At 42.6% G+C, this 27,864-nt stretch overlaps 6 protein-coding genes across 6 annotated transcripts; 4 read left to right on the top strand and 2 right to left on the bottom strand.

Moving 5' to 3' along the window:
- Positions 1-946: 946 nt before the first annotated feature.
- BDB00DRAFT_869058 (uncharacterized protein) lies at positions 947-7,220 on the top strand (the record flags this gene model as incomplete). Its single annotated transcript, XM_053126550.1, has 32 exons — positions 947-977; positions 1,084-1,233; positions 1,341-1,415; positions 1,543-1,608; positions 1,708-1,758; positions 1,855-1,904; positions 2,004-2,126; positions 2,239-2,293; positions 2,874-2,977; positions 3,099-3,207; positions 3,315-3,372; positions 3,447-3,485; positions 3,559-3,812; positions 3,902-3,957; positions 4,086-4,118; positions 4,235-4,263; positions 4,453-4,676; positions 4,790-4,872; positions 4,958-5,091; positions 5,180-5,242; positions 5,322-5,371; positions 5,442-5,528; positions 5,604-5,680; positions 5,752-5,853; positions 5,942-6,097; positions 6,183-6,224; positions 6,289-6,324; positions 6,419-6,451; positions 6,541-6,756; positions 6,835-6,902; positions 6,985-7,084; positions 7,164-7,220. 32 exons carry the CDS (start codon positions 947-949, stop codon positions 7,218-7,220), a joined length of 2,811 nt encoding a protein of 936 aa, XP_052983093.1.
- Positions 7,221-8,309: 1,089 nt separating this feature from the next.
- Positions 8,310-10,276, top strand: BDB00DRAFT_757669 (kinase-like domain-containing protein; the record flags this gene model as incomplete). The annotated part of the gene is made up of 5 exons (XM_053119002.1): positions 8,310-8,426; positions 8,516-8,760; positions 8,888-9,324; positions 9,388-9,539; positions 9,611-10,276. The coding sequence occupies 5 exons, from the start codon at positions 8,310-8,312 to the stop codon at positions 10,274-10,276; spliced, it is 1,617 nt and encodes a 538-aa protein (XP_052983092.1).
- On the top strand, positions 10,251-11,288 carry BDB00DRAFT_926399 (uncharacterized protein; the record flags this gene model as incomplete). The annotated part of the gene is made up of 1 exon (XM_053128843.1): positions 10,251-11,288. The coding sequence occupies exon 1, from the start codon at positions 10,650-10,652 to the stop codon at positions 11,286-11,288; it is 639 nt and encodes a 212-aa protein (XP_052983091.1). The 5' UTR covers positions 10,251-10,649.
- Positions 11,289-11,334: 46 nt separating this feature from the next.
- BDB00DRAFT_869055 (inhibitor of apoptosis-promoting Bax1-domain-containing protein) lies at positions 11,335-12,307 on the bottom strand (the record flags this gene model as incomplete). Its single annotated transcript, XM_053126549.1, has 3 exons — positions 11,335-11,588; positions 11,668-11,962; positions 12,059-12,307. The coding sequence occupies 3 exons, from the start codon at positions 12,305-12,307 to the stop codon at positions 11,335-11,337; spliced, it is 798 nt and encodes a 265-aa protein (XP_052983090.1).
- A 156-nt stretch (positions 12,308-12,463) lies between these two features.
- On the bottom strand, positions 12,464-13,777 carry BDB00DRAFT_869054 (uncharacterized protein; the record flags this gene model as incomplete). Its single annotated transcript, XM_053126548.1, has 1 exon — positions 12,464-13,777. The coding sequence occupies one exon, from the start codon at positions 13,775-13,777 to the stop codon at positions 12,464-12,466; it is 1,314 nt and encodes a 437-aa protein (XP_052983089.1).
- Positions 13,778-25,673: 11,896 nt separating this feature from the next.
- Positions 25,674-26,293, top strand: BDB00DRAFT_74529 (uncharacterized protein). Its single transcript, XM_053118525.1, has 3 exons — positions 25,674-25,787; positions 25,848-25,956; positions 26,030-26,293. Exons 1-3 carry the CDS (start codon positions 25,762-25,764, stop codon positions 26,207-26,209), a joined length of 315 nt encoding a protein of 104 aa, XP_052983088.1. The 5' UTR covers positions 25,674-25,761; the 3' UTR covers positions 26,210-26,293.
- Positions 26,294-27,864: the final 1,571 nt, after the last annotated feature.

Here is a 27,864-nt window from a genome sequence, read left to right as displayed (position 1 = left end):
CAGAAGCTGTGTGTCTATTCAAACGCACCTCAAAATAGCGATTTAGTTCTCACAGTAGTTACCTGTGTGAATTCTCTGTTGCGATTAACTTTATTGTTTGCGATATGTTTGGATAGCAGCATCATGTTGCGTTTATTAGAAAAAGAATGATTATGCGCTGTAGAATATTAGGAGGTTAATTATACAGTAAATGGGTGAATGTAGCCTTGGATGCATAAATAGGATTATTGTGCTTAGCGTTACTTTAAAGCCAAGTGATGATTTCTAAAGCTAAATATTCTTACAACTTGAGCTCTCTAATTCATACATCGTTGATACAGGATACTAAAATTTCTAGCCACCATAGATATTTTTTTCTTGAATGTTCTCTTGGCTATTGAGTTACAGATTTCCATAAAGTTGAAAGCGCCGATGATGATGATTGATGCTGCTAATACTGCTGCTTGCCGGGTGCTTTTACAGATACTATTTTTATAGTCTTGTTTGTAAACCTTGTTCAATACTTTGATGTCTTTGATACCAGCTTTTGAGTTTTTGGCGATATCCAGCATCATTCTCTGGAATTGATGATATCTTTTCAATCCTTTGCGCTGTTGCTCGACCAGGTTTGCCATTTTGGGTAGGGGTGTTTCCAATTGGAAAAAGAAGAAGATAACAATCATTTCGATATGATGATGATGATGCCGATCAGGTTCTTATGTTCTATTAGGGGAGAGATATGGGGCTTTCCTTGTACAATGTTGCCAGCGTATTTACATAGGCAGCTGCATATGCTCCGGCTTAATGCTCTACCATAGCATTGTTGTTGGATTAGTTTAGCGGATGCATCGATTTGGCTCCCACTATCAGGTTTCCAAAAAGATAAGGGCGGAGAGCTTCAATTTCCCCCGACGACGTCTTTCTTCTTTTTCTTTTCCATTTCTCACTTTTTTAGCGTATGATAAAGATGCTGACATTACCATTAAACGAGCTTTGGAGTATGTTCCATTTACTTTTCTATATTGAATATCTATACTCGTTTTGGTGATCGACGATTGCTTACCTTTTTTTACTTCTGTTCCGATGACATCAAAAACTACACAGCCCTTGGGAAGGAAGCGGCTGCGCTTGTTGATGCCCAAGAACAGCCATCACACATTCTACCCATGCTTAAACGAATATTGACAAAGGCAGATGCGATTCGTGATTTTCTCGAGATTTCAGCCACGGATATTGATATGCTGGAACAGTGTGGTATGTGTATTGTTCGTTTTGCTTTATATAATATAGTCTTTTTATTGTCGTCTCCCATCATCAATGAACTCAACCATGTGATACGAACTATGCATCATCAAATTTAGGTACCGATCTGTGGAACAAAGCAGTCAACACACATTTCACGCCATCGGCTGCAGCCTATGAAGTGATCGCCACTTGTGAGTTAGTTTTGTCTCTACTGGCAGTATAGAGACGATAGTGGGCTTGAGCAGAAAAGTGGGAGGAGGAACGAAGGTTGGATTAGAAGCCCCATTTACCCACTGCTCATTGAACTGATGTACATAGTGCGTGAAATTGGTTATCGTATGACGCGACCGGCTGTGGAGACCTTTACTTCTGCATCAAGCGAATGTAAATGCAACCCTCTCTCTCATTCCTTTTTATCTGTGAGAGTTCATTGTATTACTATTTCTCCCTCTTACTAAACGAACGGCAAATGTGTAAACTTAGTCTGGACTTGTCAACTAGAAATGGCTAGTGCCCTTGGAAAAGCGTGGACGGGTAATTCCTTTTTTTTTTTACCAATGATAGAACTTACCTTTTTTTCCCTTCGCCAACAATAACTTATCTAATTGTTTTTGGCTTTTCTTAAAACAGATTGCGGAAACCATGAACGCGCTGATGTAGCCTTTCAAGATGCTGAGAATGTTCGTATATAACTTTATAGTGGTTAAAAGATATAGGGAAGAACAAAAAGAAACCTACAACCTTTGCTATTATTGTTTTTTGTCTATGGGTGTATATAGTACGACAATCAACTCGAATCAACCATCTCATCCAATACCAAGCCCCCAGGCGAGAGTGATCTGGAAAAAGTAATGTATCAAGCAAGCTGTCGTTTGAAACTCTATATGTTTCGAGCAGAATGGGTATGTACTTTCTATATCTTTCTTTTTGTATTACAGTCGTTTGATGCTACTACTAACGCTGTACCGATTTTTCGTCGGCTTGCTCTGTCATATAAACATGCTTGCACTTTAGGAAATTGTGCGTAATGAATGGCTACAAGCAAAAGAGCGACTTTCAAAAGCTGTGGGTGAGTTTTTCCTATGCGTCACAAAGAAAGATGGAAAAGCTGTCAAAACTACTACTTCTTACAGCAACTAACCCCCCCCCCACACTTTCAATTTCCCACTTGAGACTACTGTGTCAGCAGCCGACAAATCATTGATGATGACAATCACATCAAGGTAGACCCAGTCATTATAAAAAAAGAAACGATGAGTAGCTCCTGATCTTCTTAACCCTATATAAACTATTCATCTAAACAGAACGAGTTTCTTTGTCGAATCACAATGTCACTGAGTCAAAAAGTGTTGAAGGATGCAAAATACAAAGCTTGTCTGGAATTGATCGCTCACGTCCTTCCAAAGCTGCAATATGTTTATTGTAACGAGCAATTCATGGTGTGTGTAAATTTAATTTTCATTACAGCGGATCAGGATGTAATAGTTTTTCTCACGCATTTTTACTCTTATCTTTCCCCCCCCCTCCCACAAAAGAAAACAGTTCTGGAAACAATGGGTGAGTGATTAGAAAAGAGACATCAAAATGCAAATTCACGAACTGATGCGCTTGCTGATTTCTCTCTTTTGCACTTTTTTTATACACTATAGCTCGTGCTGCATTGAATATTACTACTGCCACCGAATCATCGTTAAGTTCGTCACTGCAGACTACGCTTATCGAGATAGTCCAAAGTACCGTCTCTACTTTTCCAGTATGTAAACCAGAAATTGACCATCACTTATATCTTTCTCTCTTTTTTTTTTACTACGTTCATTGTTTTTATGCTAATGAGAATGGATGGCGTTCCTTTGTTTGCCGAATATATAATATAGAAACTTCGAGAGACCAAGGAGTACCATATGGCAAAATTGGCAATTTTAACAAAAGGCGAATTGTTTCAGCAACAACAAGACAGCACGTCTACTATTATGCCGGAAATAGGTAAACACTGTCATTTTTTTCAATAATATCAATACACACGCCTTTTGAGAAGAATGGTATGTCATGTATTTCGCTCAATCTAACGGGTCTTTGGTCCACGCAACTAGCATACTTTGAAGCAATGGAGAATTTCCCTCTCCAAGCAGAACCATCACGGCTTTCCTAGTAAGTAACTTCTTAACCAGACTAAACTTGTGTTATTGTTTTATGGAGCCAACATGATGACCTTGAATGTATAGCCTCGTCGCCGTGTCTCGGCTGGTGATTCGTTTCCTTACGTAAGTACCGACCATTCATATAAGTCTGGAACCATGTGTGTCGTTTTTACGTGCGAGTTTGCTTGTTGTATAGTGTAGAAACCATCGGCGATGGACTTGATGTGGTGCTGCAACGACGACGCGCCACCACACTCGATGAAGAAGAACAAAATGATTACGATGGCAGTGATGAACAGAGCACCATGCCGCCGACGAGACATTTGTTCACTATGGGAACGCTTTATATGACAAAACTTTATCTACTCTCGGAAGCAGTGCATCACAACCCTTCTACTTTGGATGGTTGTGTTTCCATCATTGAACGACCGTTGAAAAAGACAATCAATGGTAAAGCGCGCCAACGTTTTGACCTGTTCAACATGGTCTCTCACAATAACATATCTTACACAACAAACGAATCTGAACGAATTCTATAGATCTTTTCATGGACAGACAGGCAATCACACCGGCTGATCTTACAGCATGTCAAATGGTAAAAAGCATGGTTTCTTTTTCTTTCATGTTGTAGGGAGAAGCAGCAGCAGCAGCACTATACAGTTTTTGTTTTTCAGTAGAAAAAAAAAACATTGCAAACATTTTCGCTAACATAGCGCCGAGTAGATCCTATGGCGTACCGGTGATGCGTTCTATGAGGTAATTCTTAAACATGTAGTGAGCCAATCAAGCTTCCCTACTTTAAAAATATACGTTATATCATGAGCTATATTAATGTTGTTGTCATGCTGGCCCATCTCCCTTTCCATTTGTAGAATCGAGATTATATCAGCGCTTTACAATGGTACAAGCATACCCGTGCGCTATCAATGACTGCATTTAAAGGAAGCAAGAATGGTCTCATCCTTGCTAGGAAAGTCTTTACTCTCTTTCTCACAGTGAAAAAGAAAAGAAAAGTGGCATACTTGACATGGATAATTAACGATCACTACGTTTGTATATACCGTTACATCAATGACAACAACAACAACAGGCAGCTGGCTCGGTGCTATCTCAAGATGGACGACAACAAAGCAGGAAACAATCACTTACAAGATGCGCTTGAATGCCTCTCCGAAGCCATGGAAGATTGTTCGGAGCACTGCACGGCTGTTGACTACCTGCTCAAAGCTGATATATTTCTTAGAACAGTACTACTACCACCACCACAAAACGACGACCAGCAAAAACAACAGCAGGATCATGCTCTGACACAAGGTATTTTTGATAGCGACTTCTTGTTTTTTTTTTGTGTGTGCAAAGGGCGTTAAAAAGTATCTATTAGTCACATACTAATAATAATGCGGGGGACCCCATTTATAAAAAAAAAGTGAAATTGTGTTTGGACAAGTTACAGAAATCGAATGGATTCACGATGGATATGCTTTTGGCGCTAGCATCCACGGCTTTCAAGGTTTTAAAGCTTGGACATTTGTTCTTGTTCTCCCCCAATCACTGATAATTGTATTTTAAACGTTTCTTTTTTTTATATCCAATAGTCATCAAAAAGAAACAAGTTGATATTGCAGCAAATTGCTCAAGAGTTGGCGACGGTATTGATGAAAGAAGCCCGTAGTGATTTTTCTACAAAGAACCGTTCTCAAGTTGTGACACAGGTGCTCCAGATTTTACGGTAAAAAAGCTAATGTGGGGCAAATGAACAAAGCATCCATTGACTAGATAATAAATAATGTTTATTGTGTGTGCCCCTTTTCTTTTAGGTGGATTGTGTGCAACAGTAACTCCTTTGAACAATTGGCCGTGCTTCAGAATCGGAATTTAGGGTAAGAATTTCCAAACTTGACGTAATGCCGTTATATTGGAATTAGCAAGGGGTGGCCTAACATTTGATGCTGTCTATAGACACGAGGTGGCGGATAACATTCAAGAGATTGGCGAGACCATCCATCAGGGTACAGCAAGGAAGGTGGGGGAGGGAAACAAATTGGACTGCCATTGATTGCTTTTTAATAAATATCATAGCATGCGATTTAATTTGCAAGACGTTGACATCCGCAGATAGTCTTTCGCCTGAGCTGCAACCATTGTCCGAATGGTTCATTAGTGCCGGTAAGAATATAAAGGGCTTGTACATCAAAAGAGTGGGGAAAAAAAAGCTAACAAGTATATATATATTATGTGTAGCATGGAATTTGGGACTACAATGTTGTGAACATGCAATGGATTATCGTGGTCGTCAATTTTTACTGACAGCATGCAAGGTAAAAAACCACCGACGATTGCTTTGCTTTTGTTGCAATACTACCCTTAACACTGTCAATTGATTCTCAAGCTTATCCAAGTTACCGCAAGTGCTTCGACGACCCTTGATGAGCGACAACGCGTCAGTTTGTTCATGTGTATCGTGGCAAGACAACTGTCGGGCAATGGCCAAGTGAGTTTTAACTAAAAGATATCACAAGAACGGACCCTCCTACGGTTGGCGCATAACATTATATGATACATATGCATCTAATATATAGGTCACGGATCACCAAGAAATACTGTCGATCGCACAAACGTTGGTCGCAGACAGAAGTGATACGGCGTCCACCGGTGAGAGACAACAACAACAACCACTACTGCTATCAAGCCAGCAACGTCGGCAGCAAAAGGAAGAAACAGCATTTCAAGCATTGGTTGAAATCTTCAAAGTGGAAGCCTATGTGTCCCTGAGTAGGTTCGGAGAAGCGATCAAGGCTATTGACAATTGTTGCAAAACAGTCTCAAGCGTATCGCAACTTGGTCTTTGTGAACGGCTGGTCGGTAAGCGGGTTTGCCTTTGGAGTTGTACATAGATTGCAGCGTGGGTGACATTATTTTTATTTAGAGTCTGTTCTTCAAAGCTCACACTGCTCGAAACAAGGTAAAGTAGTCAAGGTGTCTTTTTCTCTCTCTCTCTCTCTCTCCCATAGATGCGTAAAGTAGATAATACCTAATTGTTCATCATTGTTTGTTAGACGCGTTACAGGTGCTGCAGGCAAGTCAAGGCAGTAAAGCATGCTCTTCTCAGTTCTATGATTCTGATATATGCTTGAGTGTCCATGATAAAATGGTATAGAGTATCACTTTGTTGTATCAGACACTGTTGGAGAAAGAATCAAATAGCGGTGGTAGTAACAACAACACGTCATCAGCTTGGACATGGTCACGGTCGTTCGTGGAACGGTTCAGCAAATGGACACGGCTGATGGTATCGACGGCCATGGTGGTAGGCAAAGAGACGGGATTCCAATGCCTCGAAGAAACGTGCAGGCGTCTGAAACATCAGCAGCAACAGCAGCGCGGGAACTCCATGGTAATAATTAAGCAGCTTTCCCCCCCAAAACAAATAGGTGAATTAATTGTGTGTGTTGCTATTTTACAACAACGGAAGAGCTATCCCGAAAGTGAGCTGTACTACTTGGTGGTCGTGTGCTGGAACGAGGGCATCACATGGTTCAAGTATATACACCACATTTTTTTTATGTGTTGCTGCTTGTTGGGTCTGATGATGATGTTTCTTTTTTTTTTTTTTTTTGACCAGCGCCAATGATAGTCACCGCGGCCGCGCGTGGTGCAAGCTGGCATTTGATTTGCTGCCCTTTTTCAGCAGCGCAAGTCAAAGGGATATGCTAAAAAGCAAGGTTTGTTCCTCCACTATTACTTGGGGGTCATCAGTGTAGTAGTACTTGACGATAAAGATGGGTTTTTCTTTTTAAATAGTTGGCCCAAGCCTATGCCAAGTTGACAGGAGCAGCAAGAGCAGGAGGAGTTGCATGAAACAGTGCAGTGATGTCACGATGAGCGAGCCAAAAGCAAGGGTTTCAGCCTTCACTCACAGACACACACTCGTATATAAATAAAGCACGGTCAAAATTATTCTTCCTTACTACTTACTCAACCTAAAAAAATCATGGTTCTCGTCGGACGTCTTTTAAATCGTAAAACATTGCCAAAGGAGGTGTTACCTCTGGTGACCTTTGTGGGCACTGCTGTCTCAGGCAAGTGTTGTTCTCATCTTGGAGAGAGAGAGAGAGAGAGAGAGAGAGCTGTCAGACCTAATAATAATGTACGCATCATTTATAGTTGGCATGATTGCAGGCTTCAGAAAACTTACGCACGATCCTGACATCCGAAGAAAGGGTCACCAGCAATGGCATCCTTCCAAATAGCAGTCTATTTACTGTACCTAATGTGATTTATGAATTGTATATAGGTGAACGTTTGTACATAACATAATAAACTTTAAGCATTTGACTCATGCAGAAGTCTACCTGAAACGTCATTGGTGCAGAATGAGCGGGGAGTTAAAGGGGTGGAGCCACACCTTTTCTTTGTAACATTGCCTGTTGAACAAAAAGTAATAAAGATCATTCCATCTCCAGCTACCTTGTAATGATCATCATTTTTAAGTCACAAAAGAGAGAGAGAGAGAGAGAGAGCATGAGTCAATGAAAGGGAACGATGGGCAAAGTTAAAGAAGAGGATGATGATTAGTAAAGCAGAAAATCGGGTGCTTTTTTTCTATTTCCTTTTGGCACATGTGTGTTCTGAATAAGGGAAACCCCCCGCATTTAGAGCTTCCAAGTTGTGCCATGCCACGGTGTGCCGCGTACAAGGTTTTCCCCATTCAGAGCAAAGAAAGATGATGATGATGATGATGATGTGCCCTCCCTTTCTTTATTTGGGCATGAGGGGTGGAAGAAGAAGAAGAGGGGGGGGGAGTATGAAAAAAAAACACCATTGTCGTTGGCTCTTTTGCTCCCTGTCTCTCTGTGAAAAAAAAAAGATCCGTTTCCCTTTCTTTTCTTTTCTTTTCTTCCCTTCACTTTTTCTTCTCTCTTCTTAACCCACTCCACACATCAAAGCATGCCTATTGAAGGTTCATCAAAGACCCAATATGTGTTTCTGGACAAAATAGGTGATGGCGCGTTCGGTCAAGTCTTCCGAGCCAGGGACAAGGCCACTCGACAAATTGCAAGTCTTGTTGTTGTTTCTTTTTTCATGCACATTTGCACTACTTTGATAGACTACTTTTTTATTAACACCAACAACAACAACAACAACAACAACAGGTCGCTATAAAGACAGTCAGGCACAAATCCCTTAAAGTCCAAGACACATCCGACTACAGCCTTCGTGAATACAGATCACTCTCTCGCCTCGATCGCCATCCCAACATTGTCCAACTCTACAAGACATTTGTAGCAACCGCTGACGAACTCCATCTTGTCATGGAGTATATTAACGGTGGCAACCTGTACCAACTCATCCATAAACGATCCACACCGTTTGAGCATGTCGACATTCGACGTATATTGTGAGTTTTACCCAACAGGACTTTTCTCTTCTTGACGCACAACTTGACAACAGACACACACACACACACACACACACACACACACACACGTTTTTTTCATTGTTACTAAAGACCATTGGGTGAACAGCCGCCAAATATTACAGGCACTTGAACACATCCACGGACAGGGTCTCTTTCATCGCGACCTTAAGCCAGAAAACATTCTCGTTTCCAACCTACCGTCCGGCGAAAGCGTCATCAAACTGGCCGACTTTGGACTCGCACGACCGATCGGCAGTCAAGGGCCGTACACGGACTATATTTGCACACGTTGGTATCGAGCACCAGAGATCCTCTTGCGCGCACGCACGTACTCGTATCCAGTCGACCTGTGGGCAGCCGGCACCTTGTTTGCTGAACTCATCACATTAAACCCGCTCTTTCCCGGCAATACCGAGATTGACCAATTATACCGCATTTGTGCCGTTCTGGGAAGTCCCGGAAAATCCAACGCCATCCTCACTCGGCGGACTAACAATACCAAACGACCGCAAGAAAAACTTAGCCCTGGCTTTGCTCGCCAGCGTCGACGTTCTTCTTCTATCACTATCAATCACGCGTCGTCTCCCCTTGCTGCATCTCCACCAGCGAACAATGCATCGTCACTTCTTTCGTCATCCATGCCATCCACTCTGAATGGACACGTATCAGCTCCTCAAGTAGTAGCAGACTACAATAACGATAACGAGTGGCGTGAGGGCGCCAAACTAGCCAATCGCATGGGCTTTGCGTTTCCTCAGGTATAAAAGTAATAAGCTTTTCTCCCTTTACGGAGAGTTTACTCATATAAATCTTCTTTTTTTTTCTTCAGACGACCGGCACGCCATTACAAAGCATATTTCCAACAGCATCTCCATCCATGATTGATTTACTACGCAAACTCTTATATTACGATCCTCAACGACGTATTGCCGCCTCCGAGGCACTTGAACATTCTTTCTTTCACGAAGATAAACGACCGCGTGTTATTGTCGAAGAAGAAGAAGAAGACGACAACGACGCGTTATTACGACGACCCAACAAAAAAATCACAAAACGACCGAGAATGGATGAGATTGAGGCAGTGGATCTGCTGACAGTACCTTCTGTACCTCTTCAAGTGTGTCCAGACTGGGATATGTATCACCACAACAATCACAACCACAACAATAGCAATTATTACCATCCTCCTCATCCAACCACCGCTGTAGCGCCAGTAGCAACAACTGCTGCCATGGTTCCTATCCAGCATCATCATCATTATTTGGACACTGTTGCACATTACGGTAAGCAACTGACGACGTGGCAGCAACACAAACTCGCGTCGTATACGAATGGTGCTACTAGCAGCAGCAGCAACAACAACAAACATGCATCGGATACCTTGTATACTATTTCATCCCCTTATCCTACGGTCACAACCACCACCACTGCTATTACACCAGCCCACGCGCTGGCAGAATGCCCATCCTCCTCTTCATCCACAGACGAAAGGTAAAATTACATCTTATCTTACATGTGTGTTTCGATTCAAGATTAGCTAACCAAAAGGTGTATGTTTTTTCTAGTGACTATAACCGGGTCAATGGCTGGCCATGGTTGAAGGTCTTGTAAATAGTCTCATCATTAAATAGCATTTGTATCATAAGTGAACACCCCTCTCTTTCCTTCTCCTATATCCCCTTCTTCTTCTTTTGCTTGTCATCATCATAGTCAACACAAGAAACAACAAGAAAAAGAACCGGTTGTTGGTGCTTTTTATAATAATTTACACATACACACACACACACACATTATACCCCACACACTATTTTCTTTCTTCTATCTGATTATCCCCGTGCAGAACAACAACAACAACAATAATAATAACCATGCTTTTATTGCAACAACAACAAGAAATTACATGCCGTCAGGCGCGTGTGCGAAAACTAGAACAACAGCTACAGTATTCCCAATATGAACTTTACGCGGTGGAGTACGAGCACCGAGAAACGGAGCGGCAATTACGACTGATCCAGACACAAGATATCTGGGTGTCTGCAGACGAACATCATACCATTACACATTATCGTCAGCTGATTTCTAACCAGTTCTACCGGAAACGATGCCAGGTGCAACAGCTCCAGGATAAAATCACGCAGGAAGCTACGAGTATTAGACACAAGTGCCATCTTTGGTTATTGCATGCGTCGTCGTCCAACAAGAAAGCCATCGATGAAAAGAAAAACACGACCGTGACATTTCCCCCTAAAACGATGACAAACAATAGCAACAGAAATAGCAGCACCAGTACTGGTAGTAGCTCTCTACAAGAAGCTGCTACTGTACAATATCCTTCCTTTGTTATATATTTGGGCAATCAATCGATGCGTTGGCAAGACTATCTCGACCACATTGTCCAACTACGCTCTTCCAATCAAAAAAAATTTGCCGACATGTTTCTATGGTCATCTACTTTGCCTTCTAAGAATCATCGAATCAGACGCCACTCACCACCACACCATCCATAAATAAACTTTTGTAATGTTTGCAATCTCTTTTTGAGTTGTTTTTATTTTAAAATCGACTACGTCTACTTGACGAGGGTCGCCACCGTCGGCTGTAATTCCTACTGTCATCATCATCATCATCATCATCCCGTCGTCGTCCTCGTCGTCGTCCTCTTTGGTTTTGTGATTCGCGTTCCAATAATATGACGGCAAGCCGAACAAACAAGGCAAATAGATCCATGAATAAATCCATGGCGTGGCCGGGAATATCCATGATACCCGCACTTGCTCGTTCCACAATCATTTGCGTATCATACACCACTGCATAAAATAAATGTGTGATTTCTTCAATGAATGAACCGCATTTTATGATCTCTTTTAAAAAGGTGGTATGTATTACCATAACCGCTGAATGCAATGAGACCAAGATACAGCTCGGCAGAAAACAATGCAGGTGAACGTAACAAGAAAAGATTCGCCAGTCCTGTCCAAGCCAACAAGGCAAGCAAAGATCCAACCATACCACCGACATAGAGCATGCTACGTCGATTCGCCAGAGTAGCCGACGCGGATAGTCCCAAAAAGATAAACATGGCTGCTGACAATACGCCGAGCAGTAGCGTTCCTGATGGGTCCAAGTATAGAAACTGTGTCACCAGTGCTGATAATGACATGCCACTAAACAACGAATACGTCTGTAATGTATATATAATAGATATTAGTACTATTTTCTTCAAAATTCTCTTTTGCGTAAACCCGAGCACACGAAGTTTTAACGAAAGGGACTTTACCGCCAGTAATGCCCAACGAAGCATATTGCCGCGTCGAAGCGTCATGACGCCCATGGCACTGCCAATGGTCACGCCTGTTTCAAGTACACCATTGCCACCGAATGGCTGTCCTGTTGTTGAGCCAAATGCTGCCAGGCCCAGCATGGCGGCAAGTACCAAGTATACATTGATGAGATGACGTTGAACGGGTCGACTGATTTGATTGGACGATGATGATGAAGTTTGTTTGCCAGGTGGTGTTCCGGACATTACTTTTGTTTATATGGCTTTTTCTTTTTTGAAAAGCTCGGAGGCGATGGAAAAAAAAAAGTAAAAGTAAAAGAGAGAAAGGTAACGAAAGAACTATGGTAGCAAAGAGAGGGGGGGGGAAATAATTATTAATGTGTGTGTACAACAAAATTCATGCTATGTACTACTACTGGTAGTTGTTATGCGCAGTTGTTGTTGACGTCGGTGTTGATGAATCGATTCAGCCATTTCTTGTCCACCATTGAAATCCCGTCCACACATGGCCACGCCCAACCATTGCAAATGGAGCAAATCACGTTTCCAATCAATGGTACCGATCGACGTCAGATCAAGCCATCCATGGTATCCGATATCCCATCGTCGCAATTGTTTCATACGCCGTGCCAACACGTTGGCCAACCCGGGATCCGTGGCAAAACAGCCGGCTACGGATAAATTAGTCAGCTGGGGCAATGTCGCAGCAATCAAATGCGCAGCACAGGCCGGTAATGGAATAAATGACACATCAAGGGTGATCAGTTTCATGGAGAGCGGCGTCGTGAGGATGTGGTCTTGGTCCACCGGTTGTTTGAGTAATTGAATGATGGGTTCCAAGGCCCAGTCCAAAGACGGATCGTATGTGTAGCGTACAACATCCCCAACATCGCCATCCAAATTGTCCCGTCTTTCTTCTTGCTCCTCCCAATCTTCGGCCAGATCTTCTTTGGCCTCTCCCATCGCGTCGTCGTCATGACCTTGGATAGCTTCTGCTGGAGACAATGGCTCGATACGCCAAAAACAACGCACAAAGGCCGAAAACGAAATGGGCGCACTGTGCAAAAACAATTGACTATAATGCTCGTCTCGAAAATACGGCAAGATCGCGTCCGTCAATCGTAATCCAAGCCGGTTCAAAACAAGCTGTTTGGTCGCCATCGATAATGTAGAGACAACGCTTGGTTGTTGCAATACAATATCTGTGGCAAGGTATGCACATTGCTCACGTAAACTACTACTACTACTACTACTAGCGGCAGCGGCGGACGTAGTCGTCGTTTCGGAAAAAGGGCGATTGGCTGCGGGAGGGCGACGTACGACAGCTCTTCTTGTCCATGATGGTGGTGGCGCTGGTCCTGCTACCCGTGGAGAATAATAGTGTGAGGATCCTGACAAAGAACTTGTCGACCTTGACGGTGTTGTTGTACTTGATGGAATGCAACTTGTTATCGCTTCATCTTGATCATTCTGACCTAATAATACTTGTCCTAGAATTCCTTGCTGTTGCTGCTGCTGTAGTAGTCGCTGTTGTCTGTTTTTTTCAGCTCGTAATTGTTCGATGCGTAATTGAGCTAGTCGTTCGGTCACCAAAGAAGTATCAGTACTCGTTGTTGAGGAAGAATCTCCTGTTCGTCGGTTATGGGTGTGTTGTTGTTGTGGTGAGTTATGAGAATAATGTTTTAATTTGCTTTTTAAATCACGCCCTTTTGGCATTCGGGGATGAGATTAAAAAAAAAAGAGAGAGAGAGAGATCCGGAAGGAGAGGTTTCTTTTTTTTTTTTTTGGTGTTGTGAAACGAATCCAGTTTTTTTTTTATCATTTTATTATTTCTGAATGAACCCCAATGAAGGGGTTGCCAAAAAATTGACCAGCATTCTATGAAAGAACACTGATCTGAATAATATTTGTTATTTGGGGTATGGCAGTTGTCCATCGGTAGGTCCCTCACTTGAACAAGCATTCCCCCTTGATAAGGACAAAGAAAACAGCACAAATTTCCGCCTTTACTGTGGTCAATTTATACCTTTTTGATTGGGGAAAGGAGGGTGACTGTAGTAGCAGGATAAACGATATTCCGCTGGCCCTTTCCATTTTGCTGCTTAACGAAAAATGTGAAAAAACGCAAACGAACCTTTGGAGTAGTCCACAAGTATGGGACGAAAAAGCTTACACACACGACCACCTTAGTTGGACGTAATGCTTCCGATTCGCAAGCTCAGATTGAACCATCACGCACCACAGACAATGATTGGGTCGATGTTAGTGAAGATCCTCTCGTCATGCGTAAAAGGAAGAGAACAGTTGAACGTGCCAAAAAAGGGTATTACTAGGGACACTCCAAAAAAATGACTCGACACTCCATTTTTCCTCAAATAAACTGGTCCCTCCGCTTCGCTTCCGGATGATGTGAGCCCCTCCGCTTCGCTGCGTGTCAGCATCTGTCCTCCAGGGACCAGTTTACTGGGGCTCTGCCCCAGACCCCGGGTGGGGGGCAAAGCCCCCCTACCGCCCCCCAAGTGTTCTTCAAACAATGCTGAAAATATGTTCTCATAGTATTCTGCTTAAAAGTGATGTCGAAAACAGTTGTGGAAATTGTTTTTATTGTTTGGTTAAAAAAAGGATGCCGTCACTGCTTTAAAAATTGCCCAAAGTTAATACTTCATACACAGTAAGATTATTTGTATGATTTTACCGTGTCAACGCTAATTACCCGAGTTAATGCATTCCGTACTCTCAGATGATTCATGCCCAACACATCGGCAATCCTCGCAAATAATGAGGTGGTCGTGCAATTCGATGTACACCTCGCAACTGAACAGATCGTGTTCAGTTTCTTCGCAAAATTTACACGTTAGAATTTTCAAAGGTGGAATTCTCTTGCTCTTGAAATGGGTCTTGGACATTTTGTTGAGATGGAAAACTTTGGACATTATGAAAGATGCGATGGTTACACGCTCAATCAAGCTCGCTCTACTTACTAAAGCAAAGACCGAAACCCAATTCATTGTTACGGTCTGGAGATGCTTTTGCTAATATGACATTGATGATCATATTTGCGTCCCCCCAACACCCCCTCTAAACCCGATCCCCGACCTAATTATATTGTATTTTAGAATCAAAAAACAGGGCGACAGATGATGCTTGACAGTGGAATAGAAAGAAATAGATGGATAATAATAATAATGGAAATAACAGAAAAAAAAGAAATCTATATTGTGATGATGGGTAGAGCAGCGTAAAGCTTTACTCGTCGGTGCTAGTGGGTTGTGTGTGTTGTGATGGTTGTGATGGTTGTGTTTGCGGTTGTGGAGGAGGATTTAAAAGCACCTCATGGTAGACAATGTTGATAGTGGAAGCTGTATTGAGGTCGGTAATGTTTTGAAGGTCGATGGCAATGCGGATGTTATTTGGGTTGGTGGCGCGGGAAAGTGCAACATACAGTTGACCATGCGCAAACACAGGTTCTTGAAGGCGAATGCCAACATATTCTAATGTTTGGCCTTGCGCTTTGTGAATGGTCATTGCGAAGGCCGGGCGGACAGGGAATTGACGGCGCGAAAGGATGAAAGGATAATCACCCTCAGCAGTACACATATGGATGCGAGGGAGATAATGCACTTGCCCTGCATGGCCTTGATCGATTCGCTTAACAGCAATCGAATGGTCGAGAAGACGGGTGACAAAAACTTTTGTGCCGTTGCACAGACCTGCATCAGGATTGATGTTGCGCAAAAGCACCAATGGCATACCCACTTTGAGCTGCAGAATGTGGGATGGAAGTCCACTGGCACTCAAACTGTTGAGGAATTCAACGGGATAGTTGGCTCGAGCATAGTCAGGGTCATCCGCATCGACAATTCGATCAGTAGAGTTATACTCTCTGCCTTCGCCAGGGAAAAGCGTGTACGCTGTTACATTAATGTCGTCAACGTCAACGTTTTTAGCGGCTAAAATAGCGCGGCCATGGTAGTGCTCTGGTTGCGGATCAAAAGCTCGAATGGATGGATACACGACATCAATAAGTGACATAGTGTCACTTGCATCCATACGCCATTCTGCAGGAATCTGAACAGCTTCAGTATAAGGTGGCTGCCCATCACCGATTGCAAGGAGGGTATCAGCAAATGCAGCGGCATCAGGGCCAGCCTGACGCACGCGCATATTGACAGTGAGGTGCAAGACCTGGACATGATTCTCCCAAAAGGTAGCTGAACGGATGGTCTCGCCTACTATCTCTGAACGTGTACCCCTCTTGACAACAGGAAGCACTTGACGGAAATCGCCACCAAACACCACGACCTTGCCACCAAAAGGAATCTGTCCATATACTGGATCAATGGCGCCCATGATGTCACGCAATGACCGGTCGACAGCCTCAAAATTGTGCTTACTGCACATAACAGCCTCATCCCAAATAATGAGAGAGGCTTGTTGTACCAGATATGCATGTGGCCCACCAAGACGAAGGTTACATGTCGTATCAGCATCAGCGTTTATAGGAATCTTAAAACGACTGTGCGCGGTACGGCCACCAGGAAGCAGAATTGCAGCAATACCCGATGTAGCAACAGGCAGTGCTATTTCACCACGCGATCGGACACAGCTCAACAGCGTTTTAAACAACTGCGATTTGCCAGTACCACCGGCTCCATTCACAAAGAAAACGCGAGAGAAGTAGTGTGGAGCGAAAACATCCATTGCATTGGTGATAGCATCATATGCAGCTCGCTGTTCGTCGTTGAGAGTAGGTAGCAGCGTTTGCAGGATGCGATTCTGCTCATTCACCTCATATTCACGACCTTCAAGGAGTGCCAGACCTTCAAGGCGTGGTAGCAGATCCAGCTCGGTCACAAAGGTCTGCGGTAACGACGGAAACTCGGAGAGATGATGACCGGTGACCTGCAACCGGGTCTCAATGTCACCAAGGGTGCGCTGGTAGATCTGTTCGAGTTGTTGCTCAGACAATTCGGCTTCATTGGGAATAGAGAGCGTCCTGCGCATCTCAAAGAAGTAGTCGTCTGCCATACGCTCGCGATAGGTGGTCCACAGCGATGCTGGGTCAGCAGGAGAGCAGTTCGTCAGAATATAGACAAAAAGCTGTCTAATTGCTGCAGCTGATGGGGCAACCTGGACAACCTCAGCCATACAGCGATCCCATTCCTCGTCGGACTCCAGAAGGCCACGGGCAACAGCAGCTTCCTGGAACGTCGCATATGTTGTTCCCTCATACTGCCTCAGAGAAACAAAACCAGTGGGAGCACGGACAGACAGCAGAAGGAGGCGAAGGCAATATAATTCCATATTCGAGAGGGAAGCATGGAATATACGCGTAACAACATTTTGGACGGGAGGGTTGGTGCGAGGATTCCAACGGCGATTTCTGTTGTCCCAGGTGTAGTGGCATGGGATCTCTGAGTAAAGATACTCTTCTGTTGCACGATTTTCGCTGTAAAGGCGGAAAAAGGCAAGAAGCTTGGTGCCGGATTCTGCCGCGTCACGCGCTGCACGAACTTCCTGTGGTGTCATATCGTCACGTAGATTGACAATATGTTCGCCAGGTAAGTGAAGGTCCAAACGTACGACTGTTGGATAGTGCATATGCACATCAAACTCGAACGTACGATGGATAGCCTCGCACGGACCAATGTATCGAGCGTTTTGAAACTGCTCTACTTCATTGACCGGCTCGGCAGCGGCATTATCGGTATTGGTGGTGGTTGTGGTGGCGGTTGCGGTGGTTTGTATTTGTGCTCGGTCGGTGCCCTTGGTGATGTATTTGCACAAATACTTGATGGCGCGGTTGGATGTGCAAATTTCAACGTTAATGTGTGCATCGTACTTGTGGCTAAGGTAGGGGTTGTACGGCACAACATGTCGGTTGTCGGCGAGAAAGTTGGAAGTAGGGAAGAGGTGGCGGTTTTGTTGATTTTCACGGCGTCGGTAGATGGGATATCCATCTCGGTTGACGCGTGTCTCGTTGGTAAATGGTTTTGGATAGCCTTGTGAGCACCGGTTATCCTTCATGCACACAGCATTGGTGCCTGGACCACATGGGCCGTGTATCATGCACGCTGTCACCGTGCGATACAACTGTGGTTGTGTGACGGGATTCGGCAACTCAGCAGATACAAATTGGTCGTAGTCGGTGGGGTTGCGTGGACGGTCTTCTTGCTCCAAAATGACTAGGATATGGACGTGCGGCAAACCACGCTTCTAGAACTCGACAGTTGCCAAGTATCCAGCGACTTGACCAAAGCATTTCGACTCCTTGATATCCTTGAGCAACTGGGTGAGTTTGAGGTGAAACACCCGAGTTGCAATATCTGGTCGGTCGTATGCTTGCTGGCTAGGAAGAAGCTCCGCAACGATTTCAGGCCATCTTGGATTGCAAGTAAACGTAACGAAAAGCGTTGGGTTACCCCGCTGGCGAACGATTGCTAACCCATCCTGTAGCATCTGCTTCATGTAGCGAGGGCCACCTGTAAACGACGCTGGCAAAATGACTGCACGACCAATTTGCCTGGGATCGACGTTATCACCAACACCACTATACAACTCAGCACGTATCGTTCGTTGGTGGGTGAGGATGAAGTTAAGGCGGGAAAATTCGATACGTGCGTAGTTGTCAACCACCATCTGCTGGAAGAGACGCCCATAGTAGTGCAGGAACGATTCGCGGTCGCCATTACGGATCATGAGCAAGTACGTGCAGTGCTCACGCAGCGTTACTTGAATCGTGTCGTGCGACACCGACTCGCAAGTCAAACCTTGGAACCATCCATTATCGCCAAATGGGAACATCAGGACGTAATGGAGCGGCATATACGATGCGTGCAAGGAGCTGATACGACGAAGACCTTCTGCACGATCGTGAATGACGAAGTCATGCTCCCGTGCAGTGCCATCCACAGTACGTTCTACCACCATTGCTGCTACTTCAGGGTAACCCTGTTGATCGTAGCGACGGCCCAAGTCGCTTTGACGAATTACAGCCTGAAGTGTTCCAAGTGGCTGATCACCGTGGGTTTCGACAGCAGAAACGAATGTGCGCGCCAAAGGATTGTGCGTCTCCATTACACCTTGCAGCATTTCGATCGTCTCGCGGAGGAGCCCAGAATACAAAGTCGTACGTCTTGCCAATTGCTCCTGTGTATCTGCGAAATAGATCTGCGAATAGTTCGCTTGCGCCTGGTTATCAGGTCTTAGCGCACCAACAGCATGATACAATGTACCATTGATACGGTAAGTGGGTACGCCGCCTGCACCACTTGCTAAGACAGGATCGACGTTGCCACCAAGAATGGATGCAAATGCAAACATACTGTTATATGCCCTGATGTTGGTATGGAAGTTGACACTAACGGGATCATTACTGTTACGATTCGTTAGGAGGTCACGGAGAGGAACAGGAGGAGCGCGAGGAATTGGCAGCTGGATCTTTCCGGAAAGGCAGCAGAGACCAAAGCGAGGATTGCGTATGGATGATATCGTGAGCTTTTCATCCAACCACATTAGTGCACCACAATACGGACAAACAGTATCCATACGTGGCAACACATGACGATGGAAGGAGTCGCCGGCAGTATAGCATACGTTTGGCCCAAAAACGTCTTCTGGATCGAAGGGGACTACACGCGCAATGCGGTATTGCGCCCCATGCTCATGCTCGACATTGCTTGGGTTAAATGGACAGAGGCGGTGGGTGCGGCGCGTGTGCGTTGGTGCCCAGCAACTGGAGCAACGCGTAACTGGTGGGGTGGCAGTAACAGCAGCAGGCGTTGCTGGAGGAGGATTGGCGGCAGGTGTAGGTGGAGGAGACGGAGAGTTGGTAGCCACGACAGGAGGCGGCTGAGCGTTGATAGTGGTAGGTGGTGCTGGTAGAGGAGGAGCGGATGGTTGAGCATTGACGGCAACAACGGTGGCAGCTGGTGGAGAAGGAGAAGTAGGAAGTACAGCAACTGTAGTTCTATCAGCAAAAATATTATTATACCAAACTGATCAATTCAGGTAAATACCTTGGTTGCGAGGGTTAAGAGGGCAAAGCCTAGAGGAACGTCTTTGGTGGGTGGTCGAGCCACAGACGCAAGTTCTCGAAGTAGCAGGAGCGGTGGGGTCTTCAAAAACAATCTACATACCGATTTCTCAAAGTAAACAGACTGCAGTAATACAAATATAAATATATATAGACTCGCAAAACATACATTGCCTATTCTACGACGAACATTGCGAGAATGAGCTGGGCATGGTCCATTGTCGACATTTGAACCACAGTTACAGTTTTGATGAGTAGTAGATTGCTTCAACACCCCAACAAAAAAAATTAGTTTATCATAGTGATTTAAGCTTTTTGCAACGAATTTCAAGAAATGCCTCAAATATTGTTGGCGGTTGATTAAGTCAAGTAACACACCTCTTGCGAACTCATTGTACTATTGAATACTTGAAAGCACAGTAATAATTGTTTTGAAAGACAACAACGGAATATGCACACGTTCCTGACAATGGAAAAACACAAACAAAAAACATGTTGCTATTTCCAAATCTGGATTTTAGCTGGGATTGAAATCGTAAGGACCATGCTCTATTTAATAGAAGATAAACCAAATAGTTACACAAAAATAAACAGTTGCTCTATAAATATATCGCTTGATGGACCTTTAGATGTTGGAGTGCAGGATGTAGACAATAGAGTGCAAAATGGAGTGCAAAATGGAGTGCTAAGAGCGAAATAAAGCTTGAGCTGATATTTACTGATTTTATCATAAATATGTATATTAAATGTTAATATTAATATAAAAGGAACAGTAGAAAATTGATAATGATATGTGATAGCATCACACAGATGCATAAGAAAAAACTATTTATAAAAATTGTTTCTTTCTAAACATTTTCCTCAATGTTGACCTTTTTGATGTCCAAATATCTCCAAACTTTTTTGCGCAAATCATGCGTGTGACCCATCTTTTCACAAGCTGTTACAAACGATCGTTTGATAAAAGGCCATTGTAGTTTCTTTGCAGTTTTCATTTCTAATGTCGCCCAATGACATCCTGAAACGAACTGCATGATAAGAGATAACGGTCGAGCATTCGTTCCTGGTCCTTCAAATGGTACAAACAACAATGGCGCAGTACAGTACATTCCATTTTCGTTTTTGTCATCTCTGTCCGGATACACAGCAATAGGTGGTCTGTATGTATCAGCAGCAAGTTGAGCACAACTGGGAGTGTAGAACCAATGCTTGCTGGGGCACCTTGGATATTTGCCTTCAGTGTTGCAGGTGTAGTCAAGGCCAGAAGCGATCGTCTCCTCGAGGCGAGCAAGTTCATACATGCTGTTGAAATACTTCGAATATATGTCCTTGTTTTAGTGCAGGCACTCTAGCATTTCCCTTTTGACCGTCATGAATTGTTCTTGGTCTCCTTTAACGCAATGCGCGATGGTGCGGAAGCCACACCAGCCGTCAGAAGCAATATTAACTGTCCCATGAATGCAATCCCTCGGAATATCTGGGTGAACTAAAAAGGAGAAAGACTCTGGTTTAGGTTCGGTACGAATCCTATATGTACAATCATATATACATTTATTAATATAAAATGGGAATAGTACATATGACGAAGAATTGTTCTGAATACAAAAAGACTGACCTTTTACGAGCACGTTCCAAATACACAGTTTCTTGATCCCTTTTCGATGTTGAAAGGACATAGTCGTCGTGTTGTACTTCGCTGGTTTGAAGGGCCTTTTTAGGCTTATCGTTACCAGCAGCATTAAGCAGCTCTTCTTTCTTTTCGGTCTCAAAAGAAGATGGGATCCTTTTGTCCTTCGTATTCTTGGGCCTTCCTTTCGTAGCAACTGGCTCAGGAAACGTGACTCCAGCGAAATCAACAGTCTCAACGTCTTCCTCAAGGATCTCCTCAAAACGGGATAAGAGATTGACTTTCTCTTGTTCGGTTTCCAGGGAAATGATTTTGTTCATTAAGTTTGTAACGAGTTTCTCCATCTGGTGGTCAACTAATACCGCTGGGTCTTTAATTTCAAATAGAGCTATATAATACACAGGAAGCACATTCATATGAGAGGGTATCGATCAACATGCTATTGTTAGTAGATGAAGCTGTATAATAGTACATACCTGAATCATACTGTAGAAGCCAACGTTTAGCAATCTCATTCGAATCAACAGCAGGACCGTTTAGGTTGATCATATGCTGGCATGGTAAACCAAATTTGATTCTACTCGTGCAAATACAATCGAACGTGTCGCAATTGATTTGATTGCCTACGTTTTTCCACGCACGGTCAAGCTCCTTTCGAATTCGGATCAAAGCAAAGAAACTGACATGGCCGAAAAGGTTTCTTAAAGCTGCACTCTCACGCTTTGTGAAAAGTGGAGTGTTGCGAAGCTCGTTTATGAAGTCCATCTTTTCTGTTTCAAACTTTTAAGCATCAAAGTTAGCTTATTTACATGTCGCTACATATAAATTGAATAGCAAACACCGGAGGTGAGTGAGAATATAGAATGCTTACTGTCTTCTTCATGACTTCGTTAATAGCTTTAAACGTGCGATAGAGGCTGCCCGTCGTTTGCATAGTATCTTTGATGCTTAAATGAGTCCCTTCTGTTCGTGATGTGGTTCGCACATTAAGGTTGAATTGCTTTCCAGCCTGCGGTGCAGCCCATTTATCCTTGTAGGTGAGCACACTAGACGTAAGATAACGCGAGGGTACAGTGAGTTAACTAATAAACCCTTATCACATACTTTAATTTACATAATTTCAAGCAAACCGTTACAAAGTAAGAGATACACACATACCTTTCGAGATACTTGATGATTTTTGTCTTACGGGCAACTGCGATTTTGTTTCTTTTTTACATTTCCTTGTCTTCCCTTTTTTTGTTTCGCAGTTCCTCTTTTTTTGTCGGCTTCTTTTCTTGTTCTTCATCTTTTTCTTCTTTTTCTTTCAGTTTCTTATCTTTTGCTTCAGCCTTTTTGATGTCTTGTTTTTCTGCCTGTTCGATCATTGCTGCTGCTGCATCCTCCGCTAGTTGGCGATATTCCTTGATTGCTTCTTCGAATTTCTCTTCGTCTTTGTACTTGTAAATCAAGCAATTCACAACGCTCTTGACTTGCTTGTACTTCTCGCTTTTCTTCGGAAAGCAGCCACCGAACTGAAAGATCAAATGCTGCGCCATGTGCCAACATGCATAAAAGATGAATCGATTTCGAAAAGATAGTATCGATAGCAGTGATGAGCGCCTTCTCGTTATCAGTAATGAAGATACCGACATCACCTTCAGGCCAAATAGTATCACGCATGGTCCTCATAACCCACAGATAGGAGTCGGTTTTTTCATTGACGACGACTGCTGATGCAATTAACATATTGTGTAGCGACGTCGTACCAAGGTTACTGATCCCAACAACGTTGATTAGCGGCATCTTGCTGTTGTTCGTTCCATACGTCGCATCGAGACTGATGACTTCTTTAAATCGCCTTGCTTTTTCCAAGCCAACTTGATGCGTAACGAACAATGCTTCCAATGTTTCCGTTTTCCTATCTATGCGATATCTTACGATATATTGATTGCTGACCAAGAAGCTGAATAGTTTGCTGAATGCACCAGATTTGTCGTCCTTGAATATTTTTTGTAGATATCCTTGATCGTCACGATTGTGCCTTCGTCGTTGTTTTGTAACTCTTGACAAATCTTGGCTGGTTTGATAGAAGTCTCTGTCATTGACAAGATGCGACTGGCAATATCAGCTGTTGGGTTTCGATGTTGATGGTAAGATGCTGCTGCGTTACTGTCAAATAAATGATTGTGGCTGTCGGCGCTGCTGACACGTTTAATTACCCATTTTTTGATTTTCTGTATGTATGTGAGCCAAAGAGCTCTCAAGCACAACCGGTCTTCTGTGTCGATACCAGTCTTTCACGTTCATCATCGTCGATGTCATGACAGTTCCTGTAGACACCCCCATGGATACAGTGGATGTAGATATTTCGACTGTTGCTGCGCTTGGTGGATGTTGCAAACTGATTCTTTAGGGCCATCTCTTGAACCTTTGCTCGGAGCTGATTTTTCGAATCATATTTGGTGCCAATAAGATCGACCATGGTATCTGTTCTTGTTGTAGCGTTCATTTTGATAGAAAAGGGAGAGAGGAAGAAAAGGGGATTTATCCTTTTTCTTTTATAAACTTGTCAACTTATATAATAGACATCTCGTAGCTTTATCAGTCATCGTAGTAGTAAAAAATTTCATAAGCTCAACGCCTACGACGCAATCATGGCAATTGCAACACTCCAAACACCCCAAACGCCTGCAACGCCATCATGGCGATTGCAACACTTTAAACATTCCAGACACTCCAAACGCCTAAACGCCATCATGGCGATTGCAACACTTTAAACACTCCAAAAAACACTCCAAACACTCCAAACGCCTACAACGCCATCGTGGCGATTGCAACACTCCAAATACTCCTCTTCCTTTAATAGTCCTTTGTTAGTATATTTATAGAGCAACTGTTTATTTTTGTGCAACTATTTGGTTTATTTGAGGAAAAATGGAGTGTCGAGTCACTTTTTTGGAGTGTCCCTATTAATACCCGCCAAAAAATGGGCTGACATCTTGCCTCCTCTTACTGAGGCATACATCCAAGGCTATGGTGTTCAGGTCCCAGTACCTCAGTCACTTAAGGCTACGGACGACGTTTTGTTGACCTGCGCGTGCAAAGAGAAGAAGACGACCTATGTCACGACTGTTTACAAGTGTGGTATGAAGAGAAGCAGTTCCCCAATTTTACGAATAAGAAAAGGAAAAACAGTTGAAAAAGTAGACCATCACTTAATCAACAAATGTGCCCGGACAAGATCACTTACCGCAAAAAATGCCCCAAACATTCGTTGCCAGTTGTCATGATGCGTCGTCATCTTTTTCCTTTGACACCATCTGATCCACAGCACGCCATCCATATCGAACAAATGCGCAGTTTTCATAACATGCATTACATTTGCCGTGTCTCGATCCATGCAATCGCTGAATGGGCTCGAGCAGAGTATCACTTCAAGGTATAATTAGTTTAATAGATGGAAAGATAAGTAAATAGGATGCACTTAATGTGATTACACACTTTCTATTAGCTTCCGATACCTGCATCGTTCAAGCAATGACTGACGGAAGCTCTCCCAATTTATGGGAGATTAATGCTCAATCTTGAGAAGAAGCATCGAGATCTGTGTGACCTGGATGACGCATGTCCTACATGCAGATATGCGGTATGTTTCTAATTTATGTGCTGTGAAACAATTATCTATATTAAGGAGTTAAACATGTCCAGCGTTTGTTTTTAGTCTGGTCCCAATATCATAGCTGGAGATGGAAACCAGTCACTACGTCGTTTTGCCAAGACAAAGGACCCGAAGGAAGTCGCCTTTGAAGGCCAAGAGGAAGTCGATCGCCTGTGGTGGGTCCAGCCGGAGCAGGTAATACACTATGAAAGCTCGGTATGAATATTTAGGACATACATGGAGCGTGCATTTATATTGAATAACCTTAATTCCCAGGCAACTGACGGATGTGAGACTTGGCAAAAGCTCTCAACTCGAAGAAGAGAGTAAAAACAAGCCATCTGGACCAGACAGGAGCATTCGCGTGTACGTGTGGTCATGGTCATCCGGTGGCCATCATGGATATGAATACACCAGGCGAACAGTGAGTTTCTTGAAGTATACATTAAATGTATCAGATCTTATCTAACCAATGCTGAATGAGATACACGTACATGCTCAGCTGCTTGTATAAAGTGATTGACACACCTCTGTACGGATCAAATATCCGAATCATGTACGATGTCGGTTGCAAGCTTCGTACTGCTCTGCAGGTAATCGACAATCCTTGAAAACCATTTTGCAAAGCTATGTGGGGGATGCCAACTGTTCTTTTCTATTACCCAGAAAACGCCTCGTCTACACAGCATCAAGGATGTTGATATTGCTGTCGGCATTTTCCATATAACTGGGCATAATCCCGAATGCCAGGTTCATTTCCACCCTCGTTTGAAAATGGGATTTGGATTACAAGACGGCGAACATCTGGAAAGACTCTGGTCATTCCTCAACGGATTGTATCAATGACACGACATATGTCGTCTCCCAACAGACAACTCACACTGACGATTGCTCTGAACTTTTACGCCTAACAAAAAGATGACAATCTAGGTATATCAATCGCACCAATATGGCAAATTGCAGCAAATCCACTGAACGTTTGCTCTTATAGGCCAATACATCTGCCGCAGAGACGTCCGCACAATCAAGCTTAAAGAAGACGCATTAGAAGCTCTAAGAAAGGCTGACATTGATGTCAATGATGAGAAGCGATGAAAGAGATGGAAGAAAAGTGGTATAGATACGTCGCTGAATCGAAAAGGGAAAACGCCGAAAAAGCAGCAGCAGGTTTGCTCAAACATGCAGAGCTATAGAGAATTTGTGTGTTGCTATTGCTATATATGATATCATTAATCAAACTTTTAAACACCAAGGCAATGGTAACATCTTTGATCAGCTCGATCGAGTAAAGACAAACGCATCTGAAATACTGTCTTTGATGAATAAATAATTACAATAAAATATTATATTAAATTATATATAGAAAATATTATGTAGTTTATTATTTGAAATAGATATTTTATATATTTATATTTATATATTAAAATTGTTGATAAAAAAAATACTTAGAAAAAAATATTATAATTTATTTATTATTTATCTTCATTTTTAATTTTCTTTTAGATTTTAAAAAATAAGTTTTTTGTTTTATAATTTTAATTTTGTTTTGTAAAATAATATTAAATTGGTAAAAAATAAAACACAATATATTAATTAGTGGTGGCGGAATGGTAATGAGCATCCCCTCCTTTACATGAGGAACTTGTGACGAAATGTAACTTGTCAATGAGATTTAGAGATGGAAGGTTGCAGGGGGAGGCAAGCCTTCCATGGGGTAATTAAAATAACAAGAACTTTCCTTAAATATAATACATTATTTATTTTGTTGTAGTTGTATATTCATCTTTGTAGGCCACAACCAGACGCAGAATCTTGCAGGCCAAAGACAAGCAGCACATAATCATAACCTTATTCCATCAGTAGTACCCTTTTAGCCCAATTTTGGGCCTTGATGTCTTTATTTCATATATATATGAGAAATTTGCAGTCTTGTTAACCTGAATGCAAAACACCAAAAGCAAGAAGGGGAAGAAGAGAGCTGCTTTTTTATTGTTCTAAAATCACACTAACTATCTTATGAGGATTAACTCTTATTAATTATTTATGACATAAACTATTAGATGTTATACATCAATAATTTATATTTAATTTGTATGAAACATTTATGTTTCTAGCAGAAATATTACTACTAGGATTTTCAATCTAATTTAAGAAGGGTTCATGAGAGTTTCTTTTTTAATGAAAATAAATTCTATAACTACTAGAACATAAATGTTCATAGATATATGCACATTTTTATAAATATTTGTATATCAAATTTACTTTTAAATTTTTAATTATATCACATGCTATTTATTTATGATTATGTAATCAAAATTTAATTAATACGTGAATATTATAAGTTAATTAAAATATATTATTTTTAAAGTTCATATAAAAACATAAAAATCATTGATTTTAAATGTTTTTCTATATATATAATTAAGAAAACAAAAGAATTATCTCAATAACTGTTATTGTTGTAGTAGAGGAGGAGAAAAAACACTTTTGAAAAGAGAAAA

The sequence above is a fragment of the Zychaea mexicana genome (assembly GCF_025766255.1).
Source record: "Zychaea mexicana strain RSA 1403 chromosome Unknown BDB00scaffold_12, whole genome shotgun sequence".
Lineage (NCBI taxonomy): Eukaryota > Fungi > Mucoromycota > Mucoromycetes > Mucorales > Lichtheimiaceae > Zychaea > Zychaea mexicana.
The sequence above is the reverse complement of the archived record's forward strand: the minus strand, read 5'-3'. Positions and strand labels throughout refer to the sequence as shown.

What these genes read in the sequence shown, in the direction of transcription:
- BDB00DRAFT_74529 (XM_053118525.1), top strand. Translation starts at nt 25,762, where the DNA reads ATGGATATGAATACACCAGGCGAACA. An exon ending in ATGAATACACCAGGCGAACA is followed by an intron (nt 25,788 to 25,847) that starts GTGAGTTTCTTG and finishes ATGCTGAATGAG; the next exon opens with ATACACGTACATGCTCAGCT. An exon ending in AGCTTCGTACTGCTCTGCAG is followed by an intron (nt 25,957 to 26,029) that starts GTAATCGACAAT and finishes TCTATTACCCAG; the next exon opens with AAAACGCCTCGTCTACACAG.